Consider the following 23,100-nt stretch of genomic DNA (forward strand, 5'->3'; position numbering starts at 1 on the left):
TTTAGTAAAAGTACGAAACGCTATAATAATATCCCCAAAACTGTCAGAACTGGATGGATAAAATTTAATACGTGGAAGTTTTTGAACATGCAGAAATCAAAAATGTTAACAGCTGTGTTGTCAGATTTACAAATCTACAGATTAAATTTTTAACATCTCAAAATTTTGAAGGTTTTGGACAAAGGATACTTTAAATCTTCCAAAATTCTCAGGTATAGAATTTTATTTTTTCAAAGAAGGTTCCACAGGCAACTGTAAAAAACAGACGCAGGAGGAATCCAGAAGTTTTGTAAAAACTATTGAATTTTATCTTTCTAGTTATATTATTATTAAAACCGATAAAATCACCAACATTTTCTTTAAATAGATAGGTATTTCTATTTAGTTAATCGACGTTTAACAGTTTTTGATCTTGTAAAATTATATATGATTAATATTCTTTTGGACGGCGATACTCAAAACTGCAAAAATAATTTAATAAAAAATTGTTACAAAATCATAATAAATTCTGTAAATTTTCATAGCCGTCCTCAAACGAACCAAAGGCGAAATGAAACTGCCGTTACAGCCAGGCCAGCATTGGTGGCGGCATCTATGGGCGTGAGGCCGAGTTCCTCGAGGCAACCTACTCAGCCTCCTAGACATAGCATCCGGCCGATGAGCACAGATGCCTTTTCAGCTTCCAATAGCATCTCGTTAGGTGAGTTGAGTCAGTCGTTGGCCAGCTCGAGCCACTGATACTTTCGCGATCATAATAAAGGAATTATCAAAATATATGTGATGAACGTTTTAAAACTGTATTTGCCTTAATCAGACGCATTGACGCAGAATAACAGGATAACGCGTTTTTTGTAATAATAATTGTATCTGTTTAAAGTTTAAAGATATCTCAAATTTTTGGTTATTTATTTCAATTTAAATTATATTGTAAGCTGATTGAAAAAAGCCAAATTGATGCAAACAATGAAAATTGTAACCACACAGTACAAATAAAAAAATGCTAAACTGTCCCAAGTAGCATAACGGTCTTACTAAATGTGAATCCATTAATTTCAAATTAAGAAAAAGAAAAAATATACCAATATCTTCTTCTCTAAATTAAGTAAAATCTTAATACAAAAAAGACCCACCATCTCTTCCTTTCTAGATTTGCTGAAACTACAGAATTTGTTGTAATCGTTACATATAGACCCATACTAATTTTTTTGGACCTATCATGGCGGCAACCGCCATTGTGTTTCTATTGTTTCACTTAAATAAGTAAGCCGGTCTTCTTCTCTAAATTAAGTAATATCTTAATAGAAAAAAGGCCCACCATCTCTTCCTTTCTAGATTTGCCGAAACTACAGAATTTGTTGTAATCGTTACATATAGACCCATACTAATTTTTTTGGACCTATCATGGCGGCAACCACCGTTGTGTTTCTATTGTTTCACTTAAATAAGTAAGCCGGTAATCAGATTATCTTATCTCATTTAATTCTAAAACTCTCCGACTAAAAGACCGAGAATTCATCGAGGAAACTTTTGCAAGAGTTAGAAACTCGGAAGTAAGTTTTCCTTTCTTAAAATTAACTTGCGCCTATTATTTTTCTTTTTTTAACAAGTCCACGGTATTCATTCTTGGGTCCCTTAGAAAATGTCATATTCTACGGTCAGTTTCAAGAACATTTTATTGTTTCTTTATCGATGGATCTATTTAATGAGTTTGTTTTTATCAACTTATTTCTAACTTTAAAAATATCTGGTGGTTTTTATATCATATCAAATATCAATATTTGCATATCTTTGTTATATCACTTCTTTACACAATTTTATTCTGTCATATCCATGTTATTGTCCCCTACTATACTAATTTGCTTCGAAAATATTTTTGACTGCAGATGAACAGTTTTAAATTTAGCATAAAATATAGAATTGAAATATAAGGATTAAAATGTCAAGATTAAAATTAAATTAAAAAAAATAATATTAAAATTTTAATATTAGTTAAAATATGTTTTAAAATAATGGGTGAATGTCTTCGTGCTGTTTAGCAAAATGGCACCTAAAAAGTAACATTACTTAAAGCTGTGATATTATTTCATGTCAACGAATAAATGCAAATGCAAACACCTAAGATCACAAGCATCAAAAATCAATTTTTATAACAGGAAAATGCCAAAAAAACAATTATTTGGGTTAAATGTTTGAGCCTAGAATCCTACAGTTAAAATATTGTCAAATTATTCCTTTATTATTATTATTATTATTATTATTATTATTATTATTATTATTAATCGGTTTTAACCATTCTCTGTGTTAAACGGTGTTAAACCTACAGTGACACTCTAATTATGTATTTATTAAGCGTATGGCTTTAAGGCACAATCTCAATAAAAAATTATACAATACAATTGAGATAACAAATACAATTTAAAACAAAAAATTCTGATTTCGTTAAAATGTGCAACTTTTCTAAATTTTGAGGTCGAATTTTTTTTTGTTTTAAATTGGGAGGGTTCATTTCTTTTGTTTTCTTTTTAAAAGATGTTCAAAGTATCGGTGCAAAATCATAACAAAATTAATTACATCTCAAAAAAGAAAATCCTATTTCCGGTTCCATATTTTATCTGTATATTTTTATTAACTACGTCGCATATTAAGGCTTTACTGAGATTATCGAAAAAATGGCTATTAAATATTAGGTACGGATTTTAATTGCTCTTTTCGATCCCACTTCGTGCACTAGTGGATCGGTAACGCTATGAATACTAACGACTCGCCCAACTGTGTAATAATTCGCAATATTGATTATAATTGCATTTCGAGGAAATTTTGCATCGACGTTTAAAAGCCCAAGGACAATGCTCCCATAAAATGTACTTCAAACATTTTTGGATGTCAAAAGGGAGCACGTAAAAACCTCCGTTATGGTGGCATTAACAACTGGGAAGAATCCGGTTCAAATGTATTAGATTTTTTAATACATACTTGTTTTGTACTAAAATTTTTAGTACAGTGTGTCTCATTTCTGCTGGCACGTTTCGGCTTTCGTGGCCCCATACAAATTCTTTTTAAATGAAATGTCATGGCCACCTTGAATTGTTGATACAGGTTGACTTTGGAAATTTGGTTTTTTACGTAGTGTTTAGTGGCGTGGTCAGTTTGCTGTCAAAATAATCTTGCGTGTGTCTGTATATGAGATGCGGATGCGCACTTTTATTATATAAAATTTCTCATAACTGTCATAGTTTGACACCTTGTTCCATGGCCTACCCATAAAAAAAAACATTAGTTTACATTAAAATACTTAAGGTGTTCGATTAAAAAAAACACTAGTTTGGTTCACATATCAAGAAAAGTTTTTGCTTTTTGCATAACGGAGCTGCAAAGAGTGTCTGTGTCCGAGATAGTTGTGACATTTCTGTTTGTGCCAAATTTCAATTAATGAAAAAGTATCAGTTGTTAATAAGGTAGATACACAGTGAAATCATAAAAAGTGTGTGATTAATATTAGGACACTAGATAAAAAATAAAGATGCTACTATTTTGTCGATGTAGATCTATAGGCCCATGAAAAGGAATTTTGTGTTTCCTAAGTATCCAAGTTGGTTATGAGTAGAGACTTACAAATAAAAAACAGAATCCTCTTCCCTGAGTTGGGATACTAGGAAACTAGGTTATCCAAAATTAATATTGAATCTGTCAAAATGACTCTTGTTTTTGAATAAAGGGACTGATTTCTTTTTTATGTTTCATTTATTTCGGATTTCTGAAATATTGGTGCAAAATTTTGGTTAGTTTTGATTTAATTTCTTCCACTTTCCAGAGGTCCTGTATAAATATAAAAAAAAAATTTCCTCTAATAAAATTATCTCTGTATCCTAAAAAGGAGTATATCTAAAGGAATAATATATTCAGATATCTCTATTTAAAATAATTAACCTGGCACAACTTTGAAAGTAAGTTTAATGCCGAATTGTCTTGCTAATTTGCTTATTTTTTAAAATTATTTTTTGACTTGCAACTTTCAGTTGTTTGTCTTTAATTTGAATTGCTTTTTTGTGGTACGGCAGCGCATCACCCTCGACCGGATCGTCAAACAACCACCGAGGCCGGTTTCATAACGTCGATTACTGAACAAATTTCAGTGCATCAGCAAAATAGTCCCGGAAACAACTGGCAGCTCACGCCGGAGTCGGAGCTTTCGAACAGGATTAAAAAGCCGTCCACGTTCAAGCCCAAACCGAACAAACCATCGAAAAAGCCTCTACCGAACAATAGCAAGAATCCGACTAAATACCCTGCGCAAAAGCCAACAAAGTCGACCACGGAAAGGGGGTACGTATAACCCCACCCTTACCCGTCCGGTTTTCCTCTGCTTGCTGTGAATGGGGCCTTGAAGTTTGTTTATACGATTGAGGTATTTGCGTAGTTGGAAACAAAACAACCTGTCTCTAACTAAGCTAGGTTGTACACACAATGGCTTAACAAAAATTGTCGTTTTTTCAACTGATATACTAAGCGTGGTGGTTCCCTTGAGCTAGCTTTCATAACTGTCAGAAATAAAAAATGAGAGTGTTGCTTCTCTTATTTGTTGATGTTTATTTTACGTCCTATATAATTGTTATTATTATGCACTCGATTGGATGATACCAAACAGTTTAAAGAAATGTGATTGAGCTTTTACAAATGAAGTTAGAAAGTTAATTAAATTAAAAAAACATCTTTAACAAAAATCTAGCTTGAAAATCTTTTTTCATCTCAGATATTGAAATAATCTGGGTACAGAGCTATTTAAACTTTAAAAACTTATTTAACAAAGATACCTCAAATATTCAAAAAATTAGATGCAGAAAAATGTAAGCAAAATATCAAAAACTATTCCAGAAGACAATTAAAAAATATTTAACATAAACATATTCCTATTTTAGAATAGTTGGAATGTTAAAATCAAAGCAATAAAGAATAAAAAATTGTTTTTTTAATCTTTGTGAAAGAAATGCACTTTCGGAATTTATTAATTTGATCGAGGAATATTAGTAATAGTAAGCAGTGCTCCAATATGTTTACTAGTTCCCTAATTTTAAAATATTTTTAATCAATCAATCAACGAAATTGCTTTTCTAACCTCTAAACGGCTGTTTACCTAGAATACCCTATATATTTTCCTTTCTACAGCATACTGTTATTCTAATTTTTGACAAAAAGGGTAGGTCAGCAGCAAAGTTCAAAATAGTTTGCCCGTTTGCTCTCAAATGCCTCCTTTTTGCAGTAATTTGTTTTATCTGCTGAAATTGTAGTTAATCCTATACTGAACAATAATTGCTAAGGCCATCGCAATGGCGCGACACAAGGGACGTGTAATAAAAAAGAATGGCCAAAGGGCATTCTCATTACCCTATATATCGTTAATTTTCCAACGCATCGAGTGAAACAAAAACTACCGGAAAAGCGAATTTGAAAATGGTGTATCAGCTTTGTCCAATCTGTGCCGCTAGAATTGTTGGCAATCGCGATGCCAAATCCACTGTTATTGCTCTACATAAATCTCCTTTTTATTGGGTGCTCGGAGGAAGAGATCCGCAGTTTTGTTTTGCAATATTGCCCGTATTTTGATACGCAATATTCGAAAAATTTCAATTAAAACATGACAAATTTCGACTTATTCAGAGCGCGAAAATTTTCGAAAATTAGGTAATTAAAAGTCTAAATAAAATAAAAGAAAATTCAGTGACAAAATGAACTATACTATATTTTAGATACCTGAATACTTATGATATCTCCTTAAATTTTCCAACACCAGCGGAACAAAAGTTTGTTTTGTTTTTATCATTTTTTTATACATCTATTTCAGTCCAACGGAAATAATGAAGCCCATTATGAGCACCTTGGGATTGGGCCACAACGGTCTTGACTTGCTGGAGGACACCTCCACTAACCCTCTCAACAATACAAGAATTGCTAAAGTTGGTAAGTCCAAAATAAAATTGCGCAAAATAGCCAAAATCTAAGAAATCGGTTAAATTTTTAAAAAATCCTAAAAATTTGAAGAGAGTAATTTTATTTAATATGTTAAAAAGTTTATGGCAATCCCATAGATTACAAATATTTTTACGCTGTTGGAAAAAGCTTTATGCTGGCATTACAAATTCGCAATTTATTTAAAAATTTCACATATTTCTTTTGGGCATGCTATACAGTTATACTTACACCCACATCATTCAGAATAAAAGGTTTTAAGAGATCAGTGCTCTTTGTAATATCACAGCAGCATATCATTGTCATTTTCAATTTTAATTGAATTATTATCCTTTTCAGTAGCCATTTACTTTCCTTAAATTACTTAATTTGATAGATTTTGTTATGTATAACAAGTTAAGAATTGTTTATTAATGATAATTTTCCAAGTTTCTCTTTAATATATTTACATAAACATAACGAGACAGACGATTTAAGATACGTAATGTTGTTGCTTCATTTGAAAAACTTTAAAGTTTAAACGAAATTTTACATAAGTAGGGAAAATATTAATATTCATAACAAAATAACTGAAGGTTTTAAAAATGGGTGCATATGTAAGTTTTGAAACTGCTAGGTTCAAAACCAATGTCAATTTGTTGTATATAAATACAAACTCTTTAGCAAAACCATTTACGTGCATAATTGCAAATTTTCTTTACATTCTCTTAGGGTTTCTAATTTTATCCTCCAGTACTGGATTTGCTTTTCTGTCAGCTCTTGTTCTACCTCCCCCTTCCATCTTACTCTGGGTCTGCCTCTTTTCTTATTAGCTTCAGTAACTTTTCACGCAATTGTTTTAATTATTCTCATTTATTCCACGCAGCTACCTATTAAAGCATCAAAATCTCCAATCCTTGTTTTTTTTTATGAGTCAACATCTGAGTCTTACCATTTGTTTTCTGTGTTTTTATTTTTACTTTTCGTCATACTTCTTCGTTCTTTAAGATTCTTCTCAATCTGCCAGGGCAGCTGTTGCTTTTTGCTATTTTACTTCCTTTTGTTATGTATCAGCACCACTAGATTGCGTAGAATTCTGCTGGTGGTCCGGTTGACTTTCGTACTTTGCGTGGTGGCTTTTATTAGGTAGTATCCTTTGCTCCTGCGTAGTACAATCTCCAGAACCAAGTTAAGGAGGAACGTGGACAAGAAGTCGTGTTATTTTACGCCTCAAAACTTTCACTTGTCTTGTCTCTGAAGCGATAGTAGACAATCGATAAGCATGACTTCGTTTGAAATTCGTATTTGGAAGGATTGCGGAGACATATTTCTCTGTACGTTTGCTGCCGCGGTGTACCGCAAATTTATTGCATGTGGTTTAAACACGTTTAGCTTTTTAGAGAAGGGGAAATAAAAATTTAACAACTCGCATCGTAAAACCCCCGGAAGACCGTTACGGGAGTCGTAACCTGTTTTTTATTTCCCCCTTTTCTGAATCTATATATACGATTTTATAGACAGAACCGAGTCGTGCTGGCCCAAACCACTTTGTTTCACTACTTCGCTTTCGATTAATATTCGTCGCGTCGATAGATTCAGAAAAGGGAGATTTCAAACCCCCGCCGGCATCGTAAACTTTACTAAATTAAATCCTGTTTTTCTTTTTGAAGGCACTCGTCGGGATTCCGCAGTAACCTCGTACGGCCTCTAATAAACTAACACAAAGTGGTTTGGACAGGCAACCCCCGACTCTATCCAGTGAGTATTCGTGATAAGGACCGCATCGGGACCAATTTATTTCGATAACTTTGTTCCCCCGGGGTGCGGATAAATTCCTGTGTCGAGATCCATTCGGCCGTCACTTTGTTCCGCGTGTCGCTCCGATGGTTTTCTACCTCTGCCGTACGGAGGGCCCATTTTGGATACTTTTGCGAGGCATTTATTTGCGTTGTTTTAAAAAATAAAAAATCGCGGATTTCGCGGAAAAATAAATAGTCCGTATATCGAAACTCTTTTAGCTTTTGAGATACAGGATAATTTTGATTTGAGGAGACAACAAGTAAGAATAACCCAAAAATGCAGGCGGATATTAAAGAAAATAGTCTGGGCATAGCACAAGATAGTATTCTGGGTCCAATTTTATTTATCATTTTTGTGAATGACTTGTATTTCGTAACACAGCCAGGAGACCTGGCAACCTGCTTGTAGGTGGAAATAATCTGACTGAAGTTAGTGATAAAGGCAACGATATTTTTACAAGGACTTATGACTGGTTTCTAGAAAATAAATTGATATTTAACAAAGAGAAAACGAATTTAATTATGTTTAGAACTAAATTATGTAGAGATGAAATACCATTGGGAATAGGGATAGGTAAAGAAAATATTAGTATTGTAAGTAGCACTAAATTTAGGTTTACAAATTGACGAATTTCTTGATTGGTCTGAACATATTGATTATCTGCCAAATTATTGGAAATTATATGAATAACGAAACTTTAAAAATTATGGACTTTGCAAACTTTCAGTTGGGCGTGAAGTATGGAATTATCTTTTGGGGGGGTAGTGGTCAACTACAGAAAATTTTCGTGGTTGAAAAGAGGGCTCTTCGCACTGTCAAAAAAATGCAATTTAGAGAGAACTGTAGAGGGGTGTTCAAGGCTAAAGGTATTTTTACTGTATATGCTTTATATATTTATGAAGCATTGATATTCTTTTTTAAAAATCGTAACCGTAACTGAAAGGAGTCCTTATTACATGTGCCTGAGATTGTATAATAAATTACCAAATGAGGTAAAAAACAATTGGAAATCTAAAAATATTTAAATACACAATAAAAAAGTTATTGAGATAGTTATAACCTTACTCCATAGAAGATTTTTTCTGTAATATTTCAATAATTGTTTAATTAATACGATGTAATTGAAATTTGTAACAATATCTAGCTCTTTTTCCTTTTTTGACGCCGATTTCCTTTGTGTTTGGACTATTATTTTTAGGTAATGCATTTATGATACAATGTGAAATATATTTGATTATTATTATTATAAGATATACATTTGGTGTATAAGTCAAAAACGGCAAATAATCTTCTCTATTCATCGGAAAAAATATATGAGAATGTTTTTTAAATGTCAATACTTTTAAAATAAATGAAACACGTTTTTCAAAACCGCCCTGTGTCTCAAAAACTAAGTCGTACATGGAGGTTTTGTATACGACATCTTTAATTTCACGGAAAACCGCAACTCTTTATCTTCAATAATAAAAGAATGTCTAAAGAGGAATTGCGAAACATCTAAATTTGGTTTTAAGATTGCTTTTAAAACTGAAAACACCATTGGAAAATTAAAAAAAAAAAAAACAATAAAACTAAATCACGAAAAATTAAAAAATCCGGAGTCTACAAGTTGAAATGTGGATCGTATCCCAAAATTTATAGAACATTTAAAAAATTCATTAACTAACATGAAAGAGCGTATAAAAATAAAAGTTTGGATTCTAACTATGCCATTCATTTAAATTCAGAAATATACAATACACCTGAACTCAAAAGAAAAATATTATTCTACAAACAAACAATCAATCAAATAAATGATGTATAGAGTGACAGATTGCACCACATTCGCATAAAAAAAACTTATTACAACAAAGTTAGCACCAATATTTAGTTGTTTTGCCATATTATTAAAAACAATTGCCTTTAAACTTAGATATGTTATCAAAAATTCGTTCGGACTAATCAACAAGGTTAAAGATATTAAAATTCCTCCTAGTTTCCTTTTCCATTTCCAAAATCTATGTCCTAGCATTCCACCGATTGACATAATAAATATAATAGACAATGTTCTTAATCAAGTCAACCCTATCGTAAAACAAGACTTGTTAGATAGTTTAATAGATTGTGAATTTTATATTGCTAAAGAAGGAATAATTATGGGAAATCCAATTAGTACACTACTTGCAGATTTTTATGGACAATGTAGAAAATATCATACAAAAACATCCTCTGGGTGAAATATTTATTTGGTACATAGATAATGTTTCTGCTTATTTCACTGGAACGGAAAGACTAATGTAGTCCTTTTTGAATCACATTAACTATATACATAAGCGTATAAAATTTACCACAGAGACGGAATTAAATAACTCTTTAAACTTGCTAGTCGTAACTATAACTAAATTGCAGAACAAATTAGATTTTTCTATTTACCATAAATCCTCACGCACAGTAATTTATAATATCTTAAATCACCCTCACATGCACAAAATGACTGCCTTTTATTCTTTGATCCACAGACTACTTAATATACCACTTTCCACAGAAAATTATGAAAAATAATTAAATATTATAAAACAAATTGCAGTGGTTACGAACCTTCTTTGATAGATGAGATTATAACTGAAAAACAGTTTCAAACAACTGGAAACTCTATCAATTAATACCCACCCCAAAATTTGTAAAACAATAAAATACATAGGAGAATCTAGTAATGAAATTACGAAACATCTATCTAAATTTGGTCTTTGAAACTGAAAACACCATTGAAAAATTAAAAAAAAAAAACAATAAGATAAATCACGAAAAACTCAAAAATCCGGAGTCATTAACTAACATGAAAGAGCGTATAAAAATAAAAGTTTGGATTCTAACTATGCAATCCATTTAAATTCAGAAATACACAATTTTGACGATAATTTTGATATTTTACATAATGAAACAAAAAGCAAAAAACTAAATTTGTTGGAAGCTATGGAGATTAGTAAAATGATATTGATATATTAATAAAATAATATCCGAATCTATTACATAATGACCAGTTGGATTTAAATGCTTTTCCATTGTAAAATTTAAATTTATAACCCTAGGCCGTTAATTAATTTAATTTATTACTAATTGTTTATTACTAAATGTTTAATTTATGACTAAATGTTTAAAATTTATTACTAAATGTTTATAAATGTAGGTGTCGTGTCATATGGTGTATTTGATAAAGCACATACCTTTGAAAATCTTAACATTTTTTGTTCTTATTTAATTGTATAACAAAAAGATGAACCAAGGCTAATTTTTTGTTATACTAACAAATATAGGATTTATAAAATCGGAGAACATTCAGCAGATAATGGATTACTGATTTTAAATTATTCTTACGAATGTGATCCAACTAATTCACGTTTTTCAAACACAAAAAAAAACAATTAAAATTAGAAATCACTTCAATTTTCTGACATTGCCATTGGAAGCATGTACAAAATATCACACCTATTTCACACCAACCCTTTAATCTGGCGTGTCGAATATTATTTTTATTGTCGATTCATTGCCCATTTGGACATAAGATCATGTTTTTCACATTCCAGTATGGTAGTTAACCAAGGTATTTGAGATAAGACTTTTTCGGCACAAGAACTGGTCATAAAATTGGATACCCTTTTCGAGGCACACCTGGTGCTGTATAATTCACGCCGCGGGCCTTAGATAAACAGCACTTTACAGGAGCGCCACTTTTAATGCACCCCAACAGAATAACAACCCGGTGAATCGACTCGGCACAAAAATAAAATCCCAATTTATCTCCACTCGCGAATGTATCGAGTCCCATTTGTCAAACTCTAAAGTGTGAAAAATTCTCGTTATCTGCAGGGTGCGGTACGCCTCAGATGTTCACCCAGGCCAAGACGAGGATCGTCGGTGGGAAGAACGCGAATTTCGGAAGATGGCCTTGGCAGGTAATCTTGAAATATTGTTTTCGAGGCGTTTTCGGTTTTGTTTCCGCACATTCACGCACATTTGAATAAGACAGGACATTTATGAGGGCACGTCAGCCGACAAATTTTTAATTTAAATATCTTAGTCGATCTCAATAAGTTCAAATTTTAAAGTATTTGTATAAAAATAAAACATAAAAGTTCTTTAATTGTAACGTTTGCGTAATAGAAAGTGATCTTGCCGTAGGGTGTAATATAACAATCTACAGAGTGTCCATACGTTATCTTGACTTCAATGGAATTTGAATATTCTGTGTAGATCGCAGAGGCGCATGAAACCATACTACAGTAGATGTTTTACATCGTCAGCGAAGTCAGGAACGGATCTCGCCAAAATTTTGACAGGCGTTATGTTACAGACCTGAAAATTGATTTTTACATATACATTTGTACGAGCGGAGAAGGTGCCTAATAAACGAGTGATTAAAGAAGTTTATCAACAATTTCCATACTATAGTTTTCCTTCTAGCATTAGTTTTTGGGTATATTTTTGCAAAATCGTATGATTACATTCATTTAGCTACATGTGATAAGCGACCCCCCCCCTTCCAACCCTGATTAGTACCAGAAATGTGACTACTTACTATGGGTAACGAAGCTGACCTCTTATACTGCCTCTTTCTGCTGTGTGCATAATTGAGTATTTTAGAATAGAGCTTACAAATATAAATTGCATTTAACGGGGGGATGTATCAGAATTGATTCTTCTTCTCAATACAACTTTATCGAGTGCATAAGTCAAAGCAGAAAAGGTAGATCGCTCAGTGCCATTTGAGGCCTTAGATATCTACGGTTAAGAGGTACTTTGAGACTCTCTTTTTATACAACAAACTTGGATTTTTTTGACCTATCATACGTTACCTAAAATATGCCATATACACTCACCAAACACCCTGTTTATAATATCGAAAAGAACAAAAAAAATTACGCTTTTGTTGATGACTGTCAAAACGTACAAGGTTCTGATAAAATAATTATAAACCAATCATCAAAACACTCGAAAAAAAGTCTGTTGATTAATATGATTTTCCAAATTTTCACTAAATTTTATAATTATTTTTGCTACATAACATATTGAATTGATTAATGATATATCAATATCTAGGCTTACCAAATTAAAAAACGGCAGGTTAGTCAATTAGTTTTGGCGGGTGGTTAATGATTATGTAAACTCAGTATTAAATTTTAAAAAATTCATACTGGGTTTGTATTCATATTCATAAAACAAATTGTGAAAATTCGTTTTTCCCTTGACTCGGTGCTATATCATATTGTTGAGAAGTTTAAGGTGAACATAATCGACGGGCTTTTCGTTCCTTTATTAATTCGATGTATAAGGGTCTATAAAAGCGTAGGCCAACTTCCAGCAATATCCTTTTGCAGGTTTCTGTAAGAAGAACTTCATTCTTCGGCTTCTCGAGCACACACAGGTGCGGGGGCGCCATATTAAATGAAAATTGGATCGCCACCGCAGGACACTGCGTTGATGAGTAAGGAAATATCATGCATATATTCCTCATTTTTTATTACCCATTTCAAATAAAGTCATTAGGAAAATAATATATATTTTGATATGTTTTGATAACAAATGTTCCCTTAAGTGTAAGTACGGTTTAAGTCAAGTGTTTTAAATTTTAGGTGAACACTTTCTTTAAACCTATATTATTATTTTTATCGTTATTACTGACCTATTGTTAATTTTCTTAAAATTTCAAAGGTGTTTGAAAAGCATAATATAATATAATAGTGTACCGATTATTTTGAAGGCGACATTTTGAGATGCGTTCTTAATTCTAAGTTTTTGTTTTTCCCAGTTTATTGACCTCTCAGATTAGGATACGCGTGGGCGAATACGACTTCTCGAGCGTGCAAGAAGAGCTGCCCTACGTTGAGAGGGCCGTCGCCAAGAAAGTGGTGCATCCCAAGTATAATTTTTTCACGTACGAGTATGACCTCGCTCTGGTGCAGCTCGACAAGCACTTGGACTTCGCACCCCACATTTCTCCCATTTGCCTGCCGCCATCGGACGACCTGCTTATCGGAGAGAACGCCACCGTTACGGGTTGGGGTCGTCTCAGCGAAGGGGGCACGCTACCCTCGGTACTTCAGGAGGTAAGGGCTGTTTTTGCAATTAAGAACGCTTCTATTTTTTTTATATAATTTCACATTCTCGTAAAGTTTCATTTTTTTCAAATTAAAAAAAACCTCTTAGCTGTCAATCTTCAATTAAAAGCTAAATATATATATATATATATATATATATATATATATATATATATATATATATATATATATATATATATATATATATATATATATATATATATATATATATATATATATATATATATATATATATATATATATATATATATATATATATATATATATATATATATATATATATATATATATATATATTGAACTAAACTAAATATTTCTTATTTTACCACCGTCATTTCATTTTTGAGTTAACCTAAAATGCGAAATTCGCCCCAATTCCACTCAATTTTGGTGTCGTGTTATGAAAAAATCCGTGAAAGGAAAGCACAGTGTAATATTGCGAACTAAATGCTATACGAGGTGTGTTCAAAAATTATCGCGAATTTTGAATTTTCGCGGGTTACGTATATTCGAATTTCGAATTTTTTGTGGCGTTATGTTGGTATTCATGTCTCTCATTTATGCCGACAAGCTCGGCCATGTTGAATGTTCATTTAATTGTTGACAGCTGCTTTGCTTGCACGTGTTTTGGATCGTCTTCGATTTTTACCTATTCAAAAAAATGGATCAAAGAACCTGTATGAAATTTTGTGTGAAAAACGAAATTAGGTGCGCGGATGCATTCCGAATGTTGACTGTGGCATAAGCAGAAGCTACCTTGGACCGAAGCAACGTTTATCGGTGGTACAAAATGTTCTCAGAAGGCCGAGAAGATGTGAACGACAAAGAGCGTGCCGGACGCCCGAGCACTTCAACAACAGACGAAAAAATTAATGAAGTGGAGAAAATGGTATTGGCCAATCGTCGAATCACCGTTAGAGAAGTTGCCGAGGAACTAAACATATCGATTGGCTCGTGCCATTCGATTTTTATCAATGATTTGGGTATGAGACGGGTCGTCGCGAAATTCGTACCAAAATTGCTCAATTGTGACCAAAAACAGCATCGCATGAACATTGCTAATGAGATGTTAAACTCTGTCCGCGACGACCCAAATTTGCTCCAGAGGGTCATAACTGGTGACGAATCGTGAGTTTATGCTTATGACGTGGAAACCAAAGCTCAATCATCTCAATGGAAGCTGCCGCACGAACCAAGACCGAAAAAAGCCAAGTTCGGTCGAATGTGAAAGTTTTGCTGACAGTTTTCTTCGATTGCAGGGGCGTGGTGCATCATGAGTTCTTGCCACAGGGAAGAACAGTCAATAAGGAATATTACCTGCAAGTTATGCGCAATTTGCGCGAAGCAATCCGTCAGAAACGCCCGGATTTGTGGAGGAACAAAAATTGGCTTTTGCACCACGATAACGCCCCTGCTCACACATCGTTGCTTGTGCGCGACTTTTTGGCCAAAAACAACACACTAATGATGCCGCAGCCACCGTATGCCCCAGATCGGGCCCCCTGTGACTTTTTCTTGTTCCCTAAACTGAAGAGGCCCATGAAAGGACGACGTTACGCTTCTCTTGACGAGATAAAGACGGCATCGAAGGAGCTGAAGAAGATAAAAAAAAATGATTTTTTAAAGTGCTTCGAAGATTTGAAAAACCGTGGGCACATGGGGATTACTTTGAAGGGGACAAAATAGATATTCATGAATAAATAAATATTTTTTGAAAAAACACAAAATTCGCGATACTTTTTGAACACACCTCGTAGATTTTATGTGGGCGCAAGTGAAAGGACACACGACAAGATTAATAATTAAGCTACTGCTTGATCAAGCCATTAAGGAAATGAAAAAAGAGTAAAAAATTTGGAACTTCCTACTTCTAGCAAATAAAAGCTAACTTAAATTTAAAAAAATATATACAATAAATATTTCTTGCGATTCTATGTACAGGGATTACCAAATTTACAATGTATAATATATATAGGGTTACTATTTATATTTCGCCACTCATCTACAGTCGTAACTACTGGCTTTAGAAAAAACTTAAACAGAATATAACAAAACAACAAAATTGATATGACGTATTATACAGAGTTTCTCAAAAAAAGTTGTCATAAATATGTTTATTTTATTTAATGCAAGAACTTAAATGTTATTATTATACATTAATATTTTTTTTTTGTTATTAAAACTTCAAACGTTTTATTTTGGTGCATTTTGTATACTCTAAGTGCTTATAAAAACTAAACAATTCAACGTCGTCAAAATAACCTTTGCATTCCTATTTTCGTCTTATTACATATTCACTTTTATTATTATTAAATTTTAATTTTTTTATATTCAATTAAATTTGCAGATAATAGCTTGTCAAAAATTAAACTATTGGCATGTGAATAAACACTATAGTAAATTAATGTGCAACTGAAAAACAGTACAATACGATTATTAAAATTATACTGAAGAATTATTTCGAAATAACAATTAACCAAAAAAATATCGTACTTGTCTGCAAATTTCGGCTTTTAAATTTAGCTTCAAAATATTGATAGCGAACCTATGATTACATAAAAAAATATATCAACTTGGATTTAGCAAGAGTTTTGAATATTACAAAGTATACGAAAACAGATACCACAGTCCATTTGATCAAGCGAGGTACATTTGAAAATTAGCAAGGTTGAAATATACATATCAATAATTGAAATGAAATATGTACTTACATGCAAAATATATCAGGTAGCTAAAATCAAAAAAATGAAACGGAATTCCACAACGGCGTGTCTTACCGAATGAAAGGTATCAAACTAACTATTTGAAGAAAATTTTAATTAAATAGAAAACTTAAGTTTTCTATTAAGCTGTCGAACGGTTGTCCCAACTAACGTTTATTCTCTGTGATGCTATGTAAAAAACAAGGCTTTGGCAATGAAATCTCACTCTACTTTTGTATATTTTTATTATTACTTATTTGATACTTAATAATTATATGTTAATAAAAAATTGTAAATCAACAGGATATTATAGTTTTCGAGATGAGAATATTATGATTTTTAATAAAAAATAATGCCGAATTTTTATTCCGTTAAAATAATTTTTGTTCCCTTTTATGGGTATCTTACCGGGACGCTTTTGGCACACCATTTTCAATCTTGGTGGATGGTTAATATTAGGCAAAACCCGTAAATTGACTCAAACCCGACTGGTACTAACGGCATTGGTTATCAAAACACATTTTTGCAATGAAATCAATTCCGAACAATAGTTGGATTGGTGGGATCACTTTTCAGTTGCTTCGCATGTTGTTTCATTGCTGAAGTAGATTATACTATGGAAGTGCCCAAACTCAGTTGCATTGAATAAATTGCTAACTAAACATATTTACGTTTTCTTACATGTTGTGAGCACCAAGTTATGAGTGGCATAATGTTAAAAACCACATATCCGGAAGAGTTCTTTCAACTTTTTTTACTGAAATTGGGTGCATTTTTCTCCGAGAGAGAAGTTTTTAAACAATCTTGAATACGAAACAACGTAAGTGTAGCAAGTCTTTTTTTTAATTTGTTTTCCGGAGCTGAACTATCTCAGGCAGCCGGCCGTTGTTTCCCGTGATTAATATTCACAAAATATGGTGCCAATTTTTAAAGTGACAGCCACTTCGGACTTTTTTGGTGCTTTGGCAATCGGATTGATGAGCATCACATTTTTATGCTTTTTCCTTAGAATATTAAACGACCAAAATAAGTTTCACTATAATTATTTCAGGTGCAGGTCCCGATAGTCAGCAACGACCGCTGCAAAAGCATGTTTCTCCGTGCCGGTCGTCACGAATTCATTCCCGATATTTTTTTGTGCGCCGGTCACGAAGGGGGCGGTCAAGACTCGTGCCAAGGTGATTCGGGAGGTCCCCTTCAAGTCAAGGGCAAAAACGGACGATATTTCCTCGCCGGCATCATATCCTGGGGCATAGGGTGCGCGGAAGCGAATCTGCCCGGGGTGTGTACCCGCATATCGAAGTTTGTGCCTTGGATCCTGAAAAACGTCACTTAACGCACTTTACGATGTGATATTATGGAAGTAAGGGAACCGCTGAGACTGCAATCGAGTACCGGTATTGTAAGGCCAAACTATAGAGACATGTCGACTTCTAACACCAAATCGAAAAGAACACTTATGAAACCAATTTTTGAGTAGACCTTTGAGTGAAACACTAACGCCCGCAGGATTCCTGTCATTTGCACAGTGTTAAATAAAAAGTTTACAGGGTTTTGATATTGAACTCAATTGATAAATATTTATTAGAGGTTCGTGTTATCATTCATTTTAAAGTGTTTTCCAATAAACAAATCATGAAAAATTTTACCGTTCTCTACTTTGTAATTTTTTAACATTTGCATTCATCAGTCAAAATTAACATCTTCTATAAAGAAATATTACAAAAATTGGTTATTTTTTGCAAATGTGGTAACTTTATTTCAGTTTTTTACAATCTTTTACAAACTTTTGTTTGCTACAGCCTGATTTAAACAAAAATTCGTTTTAAACCCCCAATAGAAATCGCCAACGTTAATGCAAAGTTAATATGGTTTAAACATTTTAAAAAGAAATAAACTTTGGTTGATTTAATTACAATCCAGAGAGGTAACTCATTCCTGTAATTAAATTTTTTATTTTTACAGATTTTTGTTAAATTTATTTTATTTTATATCGTTATAATTTACATTTCTAAATAAATAAGTGTTTTTGTAACTGCCCAGCATAAAGCTTCAAGACTCAGTTAAATGCAGTTTGCAACATTGAACACGGCATCATTTTCTATCAAACTTTCAAATGAAAAAAAACTTGTTACTATAATTAACTCGAAGAAATTTTGCCTCATTAGTAATAAAAATAAAGCTGGTGAATTTTTAATGACAATCGATTTTCGTAATAATAAAGTTTATTTAAACGTACCAATGTCAATTTTTCCAGCCCGTAATTTTTATTTTAAGAATATGTTCCAAAACCCCTAAATTGCACCGTTGCTAGGGGTCAAACGCCGACACTGCCACCGTAACCAGTTCAGTATTACACGAACTTATTGACACTCGAACAAAGGTTTTAATTTCCGTTCGCTCTCCGCTCTTTTCTAATCGAATTTCGTCAGGGACGGACCGATACTTAACATCCAATGAGCGTTTAAAAATAAAAACCAGCCCGTTGTCTATAAATTAAAACAAATTCGTTTAACAATATTTTCTCGTTCATGAGTTTCATATTATGCTATTTTCTGATTTATCCCTTTTAATGTAATTAATTCCCTTCACACGCATTTGTACAAAGTGTAATATTTGTTAAATAAATTTATAGTAGTCACTGTTTTCAATTTTATTTTATCTTTTTGGTTATTAATAGAATAGGGTAGCCGAAAAATATAATAATAGTACGAAATGTTTCTAAAAACGAACAAATCTATTTCTTCCTGTAAATGCCCTCTTTATTTAAGCACCAACTGCTGTATAGAGTCCTAATTTATTGTATTGTTTTATTTTAGCAAAAAAATAAATAAACAACTATAAATTACACAGAGCCGTGTTTTATTTTTATTCTTATCATCCGATATAAACTGAAAAATATTTACTAAAATCGTACAACAAAGAATATTCGAAAAATGTGAAGGCAATATAAGTGACTTACAGTGCGGGTATAGAAGAAGCGAAACTACCAACATAAGTGATTGTCCAGAAATACTATGATCATGGATTGTGAAAAAGTATTCGATCGCATGCATCTCAAATTAATGCAGCGCCTTGATATACAGGGTGCTTCAAAAAAATGTATCCACACTTTGAACTTCCATAGAAAATTAATTTACCGTTCTACAAAGTTAACTTTCAGGAAAATAGAAAGCTGAAAGTCCAATGTAAATGAAACATAAATAACAAATCTTAATACTGTTCAAATTGGTGACCTGCAGCATCAATACAATTCTGAGTACGAGTCACCACTGATTCTGTACATCGTATCAAAACGTCCAATGAGATTTCTCTACACACTGCTTGAATCTCATTCCAAAGAATGTCTAGGTTACGTGGTTTACGTTTGTACACCTCATCTTTTACTGTGCCCCACAAGAAGAAATCCAGTGGTGTAAGGTCTGGAGAGCGTGCTGGAAACTCGATTGGCCCCCTGCGTCCTATCCACCGGCCCGACAAATTTTGATCCAGGTAAGCTCGTACGTCCCTGTGATAGTGCGGCGGAGCACCATCTTGTTGAAAATAAAAATCATCATTACCGTATAATGCACGAATGGCAGGAAATATGCAATCAGCAAGCATTGTTAGGTAATTAATACCAGTTACAGTGCCTTCAAATCGAAAAGGTCCAATGAGTCCCCTTGAAGACAAACCGCACCACACATTTACACCAGGCAAATTTACAGCTTTTTCAATTGTAATGTGAGGATTTTCTTCACCCCAGTAAACACAATTGTGCCTATTGACAGTTCCATTAACTTTGAATTGGGCTTCATCCGACCAAATGATGCTACCCATAAATCCCGGTTCACGTATCACCATCTCCTGAATCCATTCACAAAATTGCAACCCTCGATTTGGATCGTCGTCATTTAGCTGTTGCACCAGCCTTGGAATGTAAACACGATACTTGCCTCTCTTCAGAATGCGTAGCACGCTGCTAGCACTTACATCATTTTCACGTGCCCCTTGCCTTGAAGATTTGTTAGGAGAGGGTTGAAACACTTCCATAACTTGTAGCTGTTCGAGGCCGACCTGAATGATCTTTATGCACATCACACACTGTTCCATTCGAATTTGTCTCGTATGCGTGTAATTGTTAATCTTGAAGGTGGTTCTGTATCATATTCCCTTCTCCACTGTCTTTGAACTTCATTTACATTCTCAAACTTCCAGTACCGCTTAATAACCTGCTTACGTTCTTCAAAACTCAAACGTACGTTCCCCATGTTGATATTACAAATTCCAACTGATAATATAACATAGAGGGACGATTTTGCTGGCACCTGGCGAAGAAATATAACATTAGCCTTGTAGAGCGGGAAAACTACAATAGTTTAAAGTGTGTATACATTTTTTTGAAGCACCCTGTATATAGGCATGATATAGACCAGAAATCTACATTGGAACCAAATGGCACAAATAACATTAGACAACAATAGATCTAACGCTATACAGATTAGTAGGGAGGTGCATTAGGGGTGTGTGCCATTTCCACTCTTATTTAACTTGTATTCGCAACAAATTTGTTTATAGAAAAAGTAGATAAATTCGCATTGCACTTGAGGTGAAAAGTTTATGCATTTTTGGGTATGCGCTGTTAAGTAACTTTTGGGTTGCTATTAACATAGAAGTACGGACCGACCCAATGGATTCGGGGTGAGTCATCGATTTATAGATCGCAATTTTTAATTGGGCACCAAGTATTTTATCACTCACACTCACTTCTCTTTAGGTAAGACGCAGAGAATGAAAGAAAAACCATAAAAATCTCAGTCGGAACTGGAAATCACGCTATACAGTGGACAATAAAACGGTCGATGATGTCCACGACGATTGGCTAATAATATTCATCTGAACCTAGATCATATCTTAACTGTAGGAATTGAAATTATATTCGGTTGATCCACACAGTAACGTACAGACACAGTATAAGTACGATTTTCGCAAACTGTTTTTTATTCTCCTAGGGGGTACATATCCTTGTCCAATCGGTTGATAGTACGAGGCTGATGGTTCTGCAAACCCTGCCAACTGAAACTACAGGCTCGCTGAGGGAATTTGTGGCTACGACACGGTACCCTACGACATTGGGAATGACAGACAGTGAGCAAAACAAGATGGCTTCATAGGCCGCAACAATCTCGATCGGAGTACTCTCGTAAATAGAAAGACAAAAAAAACGTTTAAGAGATAGAAACGAACAAATCTATTTCTTCCTTATATTACCGCATGGGAGGAACATATTTAAGGTAGAACTCACCTCTGTTGTCTAGTTCACTTAAAACACAGAGACGTTTTCTGACCAAAATTTAGAGCACCAAATTGACGAAATTGAATCAGTGATACGACGAAGTTCCGAAATACCATAACACAAGAAGATAACCATAAGAACTTGAGCTTCGTGAGAATACAATACACAAATCAAATTTTCAATCTTCAAATTGCAAATACCACTTCAAAGTTCCAATCGTGCTACCTAGATTCGCTCTCCCAGCCGCAGGTAATCTGTCGACGGCCGGACCTAACTAAACTTTTTTTTTATAAGGAACAAAAAAAGAGTCAACGTGATAAATCCTGGATTTAAGTTATGGGGTGAAACAAAATTTAATTACTCCCCGGATGTTTAATCGTAATATGGAGAATTCGTATCAGCACAGAGGTCCAGAAAATATAAATAATGATCAAAAATATAGAAATAATACCAAGAATCAATAACATATATTTAACGACAAAATCATAACCGATTAATAGCATTAAAAGTATTTAGTATTAGTAATAGTATTTACGTGTAATTATATTATTACTACAATTATATTTTTGTGGAATAATTCGGATAACATATATTTAACGACAAAATCTTAACCGACTAATAGTATTAATACTATTTAGTATTAGTAATAGTATTTAGTTGTAATTAGTAATAAATAGATAAATCATTAAATAATGTTCAAAGAATCTTGCGGATTTTCATCCATTTTTGGTTGGATTGATGTATCAAATAGGCTAAATGCTAGTATGCACTATAAAAAAATCTATAATATATACGAAAATATTACAAATTGGGCGGACAGCAAAAATTGTAAATTATATTTTTGCGGAATAATTCGGACAAAGCTATTGTGTGGCATTTAGCAATTATTTGACGCCTTTCAACTATCGAATGACTTCAATTATGCAAAGATTTACATTACAGAGCAAATTACAGGCTTTCGAGATATAGCTTTGTCCCAAAATCTTTAAGTTAACTATGTGAAATAATTAAGCAGAGGAAAACAGCATTTGTGCGACCGAAAATATCAATTGTTACATCTGGTGATAGCGGGAACGGTTGAACACAGGATCGGATGTTTTGGCTACGAAACATCAGATTGTCCACTACATGTGAGCTGCATGTGAATTCGAAATAGAGGATAGCCTGTGAACGTAGCTTACCATTTAAATTTGTATATTTTTTCATTTAAGAATTTTTGCATATTATGTACTGAGAGATTAAATCACAATTAAAATTTTAATGGATACATCAATTTTCCGCTATA

General features: G+C 33.2%; 1 protein-coding gene across 4 annotated transcripts in view; it reads left to right on the forward strand.

Moving 5' to 3' along the window:
- The window catches only part of LOC132701174 (serine proteinase stubble), an 81,217-nt gene extending 62,427 nt beyond the window's left edge, over positions 1–18,790 (forward strand). For 3 of the 4 annotated variants that reach the window (XM_060668898.1, XM_060668899.1, XM_060668900.1), the window contains 7 exons: positions 525–700; positions 4,059–4,323; positions 5,840–5,955; positions 11,590–11,675; positions 13,098–13,204; positions 13,529–13,826; positions 17,592–18,790. In XM_060668898.1, coding sequence (XP_060524881.1) covers positions 525–700; positions 4,059–4,323; positions 5,840–5,955; positions 11,590–11,675; positions 13,098–13,204; positions 13,529–13,826; positions 17,592–17,876 — 1,333 coding nt within the window. In that variant the 3' untranslated portion in view covers positions 17,877–18,790. The remainder of the gene's footprint in view (positions 1–524; positions 701–4,058; positions 4,324–5,839; positions 5,956–11,589; positions 11,676–13,097; positions 13,205–13,528; positions 13,827–17,591) is intronic. The other variant, XM_060668901.1, reaches the window with a different exon arrangement.
- The last annotated feature ends 4,310 nt before the right edge of the window (positions 18,791–23,100 follow it).

This window comes from Cylas formicarius, unplaced genomic scaffold (genome assembly GCF_029955315.1).
Source record: "Cylas formicarius isolate icCylForm1 unplaced genomic scaffold, icCylForm1.1 PGA_scaffold_4__25_contigs__length_36172078, whole genome shotgun sequence".
Taxonomy (NCBI): domain Eukaryota; kingdom Metazoa; phylum Arthropoda; class Insecta; order Coleoptera; family Brentidae; genus Cylas; species Cylas formicarius.